Source organism: Limulus polyphemus, unplaced genomic scaffold (genome assembly GCF_000517525.1).
Source record: "Limulus polyphemus unplaced genomic scaffold, Limulus_polyphemus-2.1.2 Scaffold4341, whole genome shotgun sequence".
Classification (NCBI taxonomy): Eukaryota; Metazoa; Arthropoda; class Merostomata; order Xiphosura; family Limulidae; genus Limulus; species Limulus polyphemus.
In genome coordinates, this window is record NW_013669951.1 from 18,217 (window position 1) to 29,880 (window position 11,664).

Here is an 11,664-nt window from a genome sequence, read left to right on the forward strand (position 1 = left end):
CAGATTGCGAGTCAAGTGCCCTAACCACCTGGCCACGCTAGCTAGTAAAAGGGTCCATTACTTTACTTTCTTATTTCTTTCCATAAACTGAGTTTGCTCTGTCGTAAAAACCCAATTATATATTACAAGTGACAAATTTATAACTTTAGAAACAGAGGGAAAGGCCGAAAGATGTTCTTTTTAAATAAGTTTTCTTATTTTTCACGCCTGAAAAAACTTTTACAGATTATATTTTGTTGCAGCATGATGGGACGGCGGTAAGTTTACGGACCTATAATGTTAAAATCCGAGGTTCGAATCTCCGCGGTGGACACAGTGTATAAGCCTGATGTGGTTGTTGCTCCGAAATAAACACCCAAACAAACTTTGTCTCCCGGTGGGACAGCAGTAAGTTTACAATTTCTCGCAATAGATACAATAGATATAATCCAACGTGGCTTTGTTTTAAAGCAAACAAAGTTTCTTTTTTTTTTTCGGGCACGTAGGGAATCAACAGTACTATACTTAGAAGCATTTAGTTAAATGTGTATAAAGTCGTGACTAAACGTTAATATTTCAACCAATAAGTGACTGGTCTCAAAATTCGTCATCGCTATGCCACATTTAGAACAATTCAAATTACAGATCAAAATGATTACCAAATGATAAAAATCGCAGCTCTTAATCGATAAGTGCCAGGTTTTATGTTGAATATAGGGACTTAAAACATTCATTTTATTTTCAAGATTTAATAACAAACTTTTGTATAAGTTGCTTAAAAAATGATAGAATATTTTAAGTTACACAAACTTATAAGTTATAAACTATAAGATTAAAAAATTGAAGTAAACATTGGCATTTGTTATATGTTACTACATAATGCCTGTAACATTAAAAATGGCATACTGAACTTACTGTATCCCGAGTGAGATGCTACAAATGACATCCTGAACATACTGTATCCCGAGTGGGATGCTACAAATGACATACCGAACTTACTGTACCCCGAGTTGGATGTTACAAATGACATACTGAACTTACTGTATCCCGAGTGAGATGTTACAAATGACATACTGAACTTACTGTATCCCGAGTGGGATGTTACAAATGACATACTGAACTTACTGTATCCCGAGTGGGTACATGTAGAATTTCCTTCTTACTCATCATATGATTTGTAATCCTCAAAAAGGGATTTTTTTTAATTCGAAAATTGAATCGAAGTTTCAACTTGAACGGCTCTTTACGAGCACGTGACTTAAACGACGAAGTCCGGGGTTTCTAGGGTTCAGTCATAGTTCTCCAGCATTTTAGATATTGAACGGATGGATGGCAGACAAAACGGATTTGTCCAGTTGAGTGTGTTTTTTTTTTATAGCAAAGCCACATCGGACTGTCTCTTGTGTCCACCGAGAGGAATCGAACTCCTGATTTTAGCGTTGTAAATCCCAAGACTTACTGCTGTCCCACCGTGGGACTTGTCCAGTTGGAACCGAGTGAAGAAACTGACTGCAACTCTTAAAACGCACAGTTGAAAATGCAAGGCGTTTTCATTGTGAGCATCATATCTTTGAAAGAACAATACTTAGTTTATTTATCGGACGATAGAGGGAGCATGCCAGCTTTGGTAACAATCGGTCCATCGGTTTGTTAGTTATAAGCACACACACACACACGTAGCAGATTATTTATCTAAAAACAGCATTTTGTGAAACCTGTAGTTAGTGCCCATTTTTAGTTAGGCTTAGTATCACGTGCATGGGTAAACGAAATGTGTCTCTGGGCAGACATTTGTTTCAATAAACGTACTTAACATTCGTGTCAATCACAAACACCAGCAGTAAGTCTGCATGCTTACTACCCAAAAATTTTGGTTTCGATGCCCTTGGTGGGAAGATCACAGATAGTCCACTGTGTAGCCTTGTGCTTAACAACTAAACTAAACCACAAACGCCATTTTTCTAGAGTTTGTTTGGTTACTTTAATGACCACCTTTACAAACAAAAACATTCATCGTTCTAGATTTAATTTATTATAACTTTAGCTTTCCTTAATTTTACCTTTTACCTCATCTGAATCCTGTCGTTATTGGTTTCCTTTTCCAACATTCCGGCCTGGCATGGTTTGGTTGTTAGGACTAGGAATCCGCGAGTACAAATCCCGTAACCGAATATTCTCGCCCTATCAGTCGTGGGGGCATTATAAAGTGTCGATCAATCCCACTACTCGTTGACGAAAGAGTAGCCCAGGAGGTGGCGGTGGGTAGCGTTGACTAGCTGCCTTCCCTCTTGTCTTTCATTTCAAAATTATGGACAGCCTGACTCGCAATCTGAGGGACGCGGGTTCGAATCCCTGTCCCACCAAACGTACTCGCCCTGTCAAGTCGTGGGGGCGTTATAATTTGACGGTAAATCCCACTACTCGTTGACCAAAGAATAACCCACGAGTTGGCGGTGGGTAGCGTTGACTAGCTGCCTTCCTTCTTGTTGGTCATTTCAAAATTACGGACGGCTAGAGGAAATAGCCTTCTATAGCTTTGCGCGAAATTATGAAAACAAACTTTCAATATCAAGACTGGTTGCGAAATAGTTTATATTATATTCTTAAAATGCTTTAACGAAAACGTTTTATTTAACAATTGATTGTATTTTTTCAGACCCAAAAGAAGACATTGCTCCAAGTGTTACTATTCGCCAACACCAGGTGTCAGTTAAGAGCGGGGAAATTGTTTTCCTTCCATGTGCTGCTCAGGGTCAGCCACCTCCGACCTACGAATGGTTCAAATTAAAAGGGTCCCGACGAATCAGAGTTCCCTCTTGGGCTATGCTTGAGAAGCGTCATGGAAGCCTCAAAATAAACCGTGTCCAGCTGAACGACGAAGGACGCTATCTATGTGTGGTCAACAATTCTCTGGGTGAAGACTACTCTCAGGTTGAATTAAAGGTGTTGGGTGAGTCAAAGTTGCTTTTGTTCTTGCACTGCACCTCATAATTGTTAGTGTTTGTTTGTTTATAATTAAGCACAAAACTACAGATATCGAAACCCGGTTTCTAGCGTTGTAAGTCCGCAGACATATCGCTGTGTCACTGGGGGGCAATTGTTAGTGCAAACGTGCTGAAAGTTTTTATTTTCTTCTTGGATATAGAGGAAGGGGCTGCACACTGGGGAGGGGCTGTACACTCGTATTTTTAATGTTATTAGATAGCATCTCCGATTGATGAATTTTCAGCAGATCCACAGCAAATATATGCGCATCAGTTCATCGAGTTTAATGAAGGACAACTGGATACCTTTTCTAGAAGAGCTAAGACAATTAATTATCCATCGCATCACGAAAAGTTTCGAATCTGTTTAGACAAGCTTTATATTCTTTTTTTATTTATTTAGGTAAATGAGAGTTGGGATTACTCGCACACAGTCACTTAAACATATATTAGGGAAGAAATAAGCCTATAATTTGGATCAAGTACTTACAAGGAAATAGTTCATTTAGGCTAACTAAATATTCATGCCTTCTACGTCAAATGTACACCTTAAAGATTATTGAACAATATCACATCCAACAATGATAAAACAACTCAGTTGGAAAAACAGTATCTGTTACCAAATACTACAGTATACTAACCGAAACGTCAGATAATAGATTATTGATCTAAGTGAAACATTTGTACGAAGAATGTTCCATGTAACTAGGAACCTGGAGCTAGTAACAACAAACTGAAACACGTTCGCTCAGATTGTTTTCTTACATTTTGAACAGCGACTGTTCGAGATTTTGTTTGTTGTTAATAAGCACAAAGCTACTTTTGCTCACCGCGAGTACCGAGCCCCGAATTTTAGCGTTGTAAGCCCAAAGACTCATTGCTGAACCACTGGGGAGTAAAATACGTTTGTTTGTTTTAGCGCAAACTAAACAATAGGCTATCTGCCCTCTGTCGACCATGAGTAATCGAAACTCGGATTTTAATGTTCCAAGTCCGTCAATTTACCGCTGACCCACTGATGGAACTGTTGGAGATGCGCTGCCTCGTAGTCTGAATTTGGTTCCCTAGTCTGTATTTTAAATTTGAGATTTCGTGAACACTTCAATAAAAACTCGTATAGTAACGCACAGGAAAATAGGAACGAAGCATAAGCATCTAACCAGGGGGATAACAGGGGTACGTGCTACCCTACTTCGAATATTTTTTAGCAAAACATTTTCTAGCCTCGTTCCCTGATGAAGCATGATACATGAGTTGACTATAAGTGTGGTATTACACCACAAAAACATTTATAACTATAAGTGTGGTATTACACCACAAAAACATTTATAACTATAAGTGTGGTATTACACCACAAAAACATTTACAACAATTTAAATCACATCATTCTTTATACGAGTTTCCTGTGGGAAGAATGCATATTAGCATTTCAACGATATTCTGCCTACAGTATGCCATTTCCAATGAGATCCTTCATTACCAGAGCAAACAGGCCGAACTTGGTACAACACACAAAGTCTTAATTAGATGAAAAGATATTTATACCGGTCGTTTATGAGACATCAAGTCTAATGACGTATAACGCCTAAGCTTGCGAAGCACGAGAAGTTAATGGGTAGAGAGTGTGATATTAGATCACAATAACACTCTTAATAATTCTAGTATACCCACGTGATTCTTTACTGGCTTATTACGGGCTTCCTAAGAATAAAGTATAATAACATTTCGTGAACGTTCTCTCTGTTATATGCTGGTGTATAATATCATAATTATTACCAAACTTAAAAGCACTTGCGAATTAGGCTTAACAAAATTTATCGTTCGTGCTATTTGTGCTCCAATAACCTAAGCCATTAGGCATAGCTAATAAAGCGAGGTATTCATATTTATTTGAATTGGTATTAATTGTACAGTGAAGTAAGTAAACTACTAGAAAAAGACAAAAAATATATTTTTTAAACGAAAATATAATTTTTTAATGAAAAGGATATTTTTAACGAAAAAAGATATTTTTTTAACTAAAAGATAATTTTTTAATGAAAAGGATATTTTTAACGAAAAAGATAATTTTTTAACGAAAAATATATTTTCTAAAGAAAAGATATATTACCAAGTCATCGAAACACTTAATTTCATAAAAAAAAGTTTTATTTATTTATTTTTTCTAATACTCGGAACAGTTCAAATCAATAACAAGCGCAATGGCTTTAATTGTTTACTGTTGTATTAATATTATTGTTTTTTTATTAACGTTTTTGATTTCAAATTTCTGGACGAAACGCAATGCCTCTAACATAATGTTGGTTTAATGTAATGTTACTTTAAAAAGTGTACTTTCCTCTCTTCCAACCAATAGCGGCCCGCCATGACCAGGTGGTTAGGGCACTTGACTCGTAATCTGAGGGTCGCAGGCTAGGATCCCCGTCACACTGAAACATGCTCGCCCTTTCAGCCGTGGGTAGCGTTATAATGTGACGGTCAATCTCATTATTCGTTGGTAAAAGAGTAGCCTAAGAGTTGGCGGTGGGTTGTGTTGAATAGATGCCTTCCCTATAATCTATCATTTGTAAATTAAGGACGACTAGTGCAGGTAGCCCTCAAGTAGCTATGCAGGCCTGCGATGGTTTTATTGTCTAAAACATTTTACATGTTCCACAGTTATTCCTGTACACTGAATCTGAAAATGATATCAATTTTTCCCCATCACGTACAGATTTTTCACAAAACGCCATATGTACTTTTAGATAAATGAATTATTTTCATTGAAACCGGGTCACATTTTGTTATGCTTAAAATGTTGACAACCACTGGCTATAGATTTCTCTAGACCAATCGCGACGTGAGAGTGGTATCGATTGTTCTAGAACCCAAACTTAATGATAAAAAATGTTCATTGTGGTCAACGAAATAATAATTTGATCTAAGTAAAAGTTTGTTTTTTTCTTCCCGATTTGTAAAAAAAAAAAAAAAACAATCCTTACATGATAGGAACAAATGAACATTATTTTCAAAATCTGCGTAGCTGAATTATGAAAAATCCGTTATTAAAACCAAAACTACTTTTAGAAAGTTTAAATTCAACAAATATACAAACAAATATACTTATCTCAACAAAAATAAAATATGATTTCTTAAATAAACTGCTTATATAGAGATTGTATGAGTCAGAATAGGTGCTGTGTATTTTGATGCGATACATACGGTAGACATTTACAAAATTCTTTACACACAAAAAAAATTAAAAAGAAGAGAAATTATTCCAATTCTAGTCGTAGCTAATTCTAGAAAAATCTATACCAGCAGTCTTTTCATCAAATTTGATCGAGTGGTATTTGAGAGACCAAACAATTATCAATAACGTCTGGTCAAAAGTAAACTAACTCTATAGATCAGAACTAAAAAGTAACTTATAAATTAGAGAAGTTAATTAGCTGTATTAAACTGTCTTCTTCTTCTGTAGCTTTTTCCCGTCTCTATTTTTGGTGTTGGCTGTGTTTTTACGGCCGGATGCCCTTACCTGACGCCAACCATCCCCTAATTTAGCAGTGTAAGACTAGAGGGAAGGCAGCTAGTCATCACCACCCACCGCCAACTCTTGGGCTACTCTTTTACCAACGAATAGTGGGATTGACCGTCACATTATAACGCCCTCACGGCTAAAAGGGCGAGTTTGTTTGGTGGGATGCGAACCCGCGACCCTCAGATTGCGAGTCGAGCGTCCTACCCACCTGGCCAAGCCGGGCCTTGTGTATTAAACTGTCTAGAAATACAAAATGTCTTACATCAATATGTATGAAAACTGAAACGTACAATGCATCGATAAGGCAGTTTGGATACTCTCGCTTTCAACGACTTTTTTCCGCTGTGACAGTCAGGCTGAACGTAACTGTTAAGAGTTTGGTGAGTTCCGTTTTTCGGTTCATAAAGTCGAACAGAGGAGGCGTTTGGTGCTGCCAGCTGGCTGTCTTCCTTATGGTAAATACTTTAAAATAAGAGACGGGTTTATCTGAATATTAGGGGTTTCTGACTTGGCTCTTCCTTAAATCAGACCTAAACGTTTAAACGTATTGACGCGTAGTTGTATACTTCAAAGTAAGAGACGGGCTTATCTGAATATTAGGGGTTTCTGACTTGGCCTTAACTTAAATCAGACCTAAACGTTTAAACGTATTGACGCGTAGTTGTCTAACAACACCACAGTTAGTTATATTGGCACAAAAAATATATTTAATGTTGAAGGGATATTTTTTATATTTAACAAAAATTCAAGCTCTGAATTAAGTTACTTGACAGTTCAACTATGACTTATCTGATCTTAAATACTCAGGAAAAAAAAACAGACAAAGACAAAGAAATGATCTAATATAGAATTAAGGAAAACAAAGTTTCACAAATATTTCATTGATTCTTATCATAGTTTCGCTAGTTAACGCATTATCCAGTACCTTTACTGGTGAAATAACATATTTGTGAACTGTAAAAACGGTACCAGTTAACGCATTATCCAGTACCTTTACTGGTGAAGTAACATATTTGTGAACTGTAAAAACGGTACCAGTTAACGCATTATCCAGTACCTTTACTGGTGAAATAACATATTTGTGAACCGTAAAAACAGTACCAGTTAACGCATTATCCAGTACCTTTACAGGTGAAATAAGATATCTGTGAATCCTAAAAACGGTACCAGTTAACGCATTATCCAGTACCTTTACAGGTGAAATAAGATATCTGTGAATCCTAAAAAAAAGTACCAGTTAACACATTATCCAGTACCTTTACTGGTGATATAACATATTTGTGAACTGTAAAAACGGTACAATGTCTGTATTTTCCTCAGTTTCTTAGTTATGGAGTTTCAATAATGACCGACGGTTTCACGTATTAATCGTATAAATGATTAATATTTCCACTATCTTTTAGTTTAACGTCCACCCATACCTCCATACGATTTACATACATTTTTCCACATTCATACAAGTTAAACCTCCCAGCAGCTTAGCACTAAGCCTGAGTACTTACAACGCTGAAATCTGGAATTCGATACCTGAGCCAAGCGTAGCGTAATCAGCCACTGTGTAACTTTGCACTTAAGAAGAGACTTATACAGGCAGAGGTCAAATAATGCCAAAGCATCAAAACATCAGACATAATATTTTAAAGATATATACATACTAGAAATTACACCTGTATCAAAACACCAGACATAATATTTGAAAGATATATACATACTAGAAATTACACCTGTATCAAAACACCAGACATAATATTTGAAAGATATATACATACTAGACATTACACCTGTATTAAAACACCAGACATAATGTTTTAAATATATTTACATACTAGAAATTACACCTGTATTAAAACACCAAACATAATGTTTTAAAGATATATACATACTAGAAATTACACCTGTATTAAAACACCAGACATAATATTTTAAAGATATATACATATTAGAAATTAAATCTGTATTAAAACACCAGACATAATGTTTTAAAGATATATATACGTACTAGAAATTACACCTGTATCAAAACACCAGACATAACGTTTTAAAGATGTATAAATACTAGAAATTACACCTGTATTAAAACACCAGACATAATATTTTAAAGATATATACATACTAGAAATTACACCTGTATTAAAACACCAGACATAATATTTTAAAGATATATACGTACTAGAAATTATACCTGTATTAAAACACCAGACATAATGTTTTAAAGATACATACATACTAGAAATTACACCTGTATTAAAACACCAGACATAATGTTTTAAAGATACATACATACTAGAAATTACACCTGTATCAAAACACCAGACATAATGTTTTAAAGATACATACATACTAGAAATTACACCTGTATTTTTGTCGTGCACAAAACTCATTAAGTTTCAAAATTTGACAAGTTTTCTATCCCAAAATACATGATACTGTTTAGTTTCAATGAACAGTACAGCCTAATTATGCATGAGGTATACAGAAGCAATTCACCACCCAAGTCTTGTGAAAATCCCAGAAAATGATGCGATTATAAAAAATTCCGTTTACATTTGAATTAACTATTATTACAAAAAATACAGTATTCAACACTAAAGGTCTTCGGCGAGGTTCCCGTTCGATATTATAAGTAAGGTGTTTAATCTAATCAAAAATTTCAACAGGTTCAAAAGGCTAGGTGTCTTTAAATCTTTAAAAATATATTTTGAGTTGTATACGCTTAACAACTTCCTGGTCTATATTCTATTCTTGTAGCGTGTATTGAGCACTACATCCCAACTTTGCATAATTTAGTTCGACCTTCTTTATTAGGTGAAATTTGAGTCTTGCAACGTTTAATTTTAGTGTACTAGGCCTAGTATAGCAGTTCCCACTTTCAAAGTTCTGGGAACATTTGTAGTTATGGGAATTGTTCTTGGAATTTTCGTTAGAAGTCTATAGATCACGCGACTACTAGCAACAGTGTTTGCCCGGTTTTGTTTTGTTGTTGTGCAATTATTACTCTGGGCATGCGCTCCATGCAGTAAATTTGTTTTACAGTCCATTTCAAACAAGCTCCCATTGTTTCAAAACTTGAAGCACGCGCATCAAAAGTTTAATTATGCATCTGTATGATTTGGGAATAATATGAAGAATACATAAAAATGTAGAATACATTATGGATCGCATATTTTTTTAAGTTATTGGTAAATAACAAAATTTTAGGAGGTAAATTAGTGAAACGTGATATTTACCTGAACCACGTGTTTTCTCACAGGAACGTTGCTGTATGTAAAATATAAAACGCTGTTGTAAAGTACGTAAATTAATCGGTTTATAATAATAGATTTACGACCTCTTCAACATCAGGTACTTGAAAGTTAAGTCCTTGCCGAACCTCTTTGCAAGGCATAGAAATCCACTGCTTTCGAACTCCGGTTTCAAATGGCACCTGGACAGGATGTCAGTCCGTTGCAGGTTAATCCCCAGCTAACAAGTGGGGTAACGTGTCTTGCTCAAGAACACAACAGCATAATGCGAGCCATCCTCGAACTCTCAACCATACGATTACGAGTCCAAAACGCAAAGCCACTGAACCACGTTGACCCCACAAAAAGCGTGAGAAGCGCTCAATAGAACGTGCAGAGTGACATCTATGAATCAACATTGTCCATGTATGATAAGATAAAACGTACAATATATATATATACATACACGTGTGTGTGATTTTATATAAGTGTATGGGCTGTTAACCAGTTGCGAGGTTTATCTTAATTGTTAAGTTCATGATTTGTTTAGTGTTTTATATCATGTCCTGAAATATCAAATGATTAAGATGGTTTCAGAATGAACCTACAGATGATCTAATAAAGCGTTATGCTGACACATGTGTTTAAAGTTACTGGCAAGACCCAAGTTACTGTTGGTAAAGAGTTGTTAGAAGTGAATGATGAGTTAACATTCAGCAGTAATAATGCTATCACTAAGGGTATCTTTTATCACCAAAGGTTCATGGGTATCTTTTATCACCAAAGGTTCATGAGTATCACTATGGGTATCTTTTATCACCAAAGGTTCATGGGCATCACTAAGGGTATCTTTTATCACCAAAGGTTCATGGGTATCACTATGGGTATCTTTTATCACCAAAGGTTCATGGGTATCACTAAGGGTATCTTTTATCACCAAAGGTTCATGGGTATCACCAAGGATATATTTTATCACCAAAGGTTCACGGGTATCACTAAGGGTATCTTTTATCACCAAAGGTTCATGGGTATCACTAAGGATATCTTTTATCACCAAAGATTCATGGGTATCACTAAGGGTATCTTTTATCACCAAAGATTCATGGGTATCACTAAGGGTATCTTTTATCACCAAAGGTTCATGGGTATCACTAAGGGTATCTTTTATCACCAAAGGTTCATGGGTATCACTAAGGGTATCTTTTATCACCAAAGGTTCATGGGTATCACTAAGGGTATCTTTTATTACCAAAGGTTCATGGGTGTTAGGACTACTTGGGAATTGCTTAAATTACATGACCAATATACATTATAGAGGACGTATTTTAATCTTTCAGGGGTGGTAGTTTTGTCTCCACAGGGACTTATTCATAAGTATCCAATAAGAACATACGGCCACTCTATCAGAAATTACTTTTATATTGACCTTTCTTTTTTTTTTTAGTCGGAAAGAAAACTGCGCGACAACAAAGGAAACAAATAGTTATTTGTATGAACATTTTAATACACATAGTTGCTGCTTATTGGTTTCGAATAAAAAAAATACCTATTCATAATTAGAATTAAAACAAGCAGAAATAACAGCACGTTAATGTCAATAGAACAATGTCAAAGCTGAAAAAAAATGAGTCGTTTTTCAGGCTGTTTAGAAGCATCACCTTAGGAACAACAATATTTGTGTCGGAGAATATGACATTTTGGTGATACATTTATTGAAATAACGAGTACGAAGACATCACCTCAAGAAGTGGACTGGATTCATGAATGTTGTTACCCGTCAAACATACTATTGGTGTAATAATGGCTGGAGACGGCTTGAATGGGTAATGAAGAAAAACTTTAATACAACAGCAAATGTACAACGTTTCGACAAAGTTTTGTCATCATCAGGGGTGGTGGTTTTGTCTCCACAGGGACTTATTCATAAGTATCCAAATGATGATGATGATGATGACAAAAC

The 11,664-nt window shown here is 35.7% G+C and overlaps 1 protein-coding gene across 1 annotated transcript in view; it reads left to right on the top strand.

Moving 5' to 3' along the window:
• LOC106470991 (Down syndrome cell adhesion molecule-like protein 1 homolog) overlaps positions 1-11,664 on the top strand; it is a 65,108-nt gene that overhangs the window by 12,001 nt on the left and 41,443 nt on the right. The window contains exon 3 of the mRNA XM_022399629.1: positions 2,636-2,929. Coding sequence (XP_022255337.1) covers positions 2,636-2,929 — 294 coding nt within the window. The remainder of the gene's footprint in view (positions 1-2,635; positions 2,930-11,664) is intronic.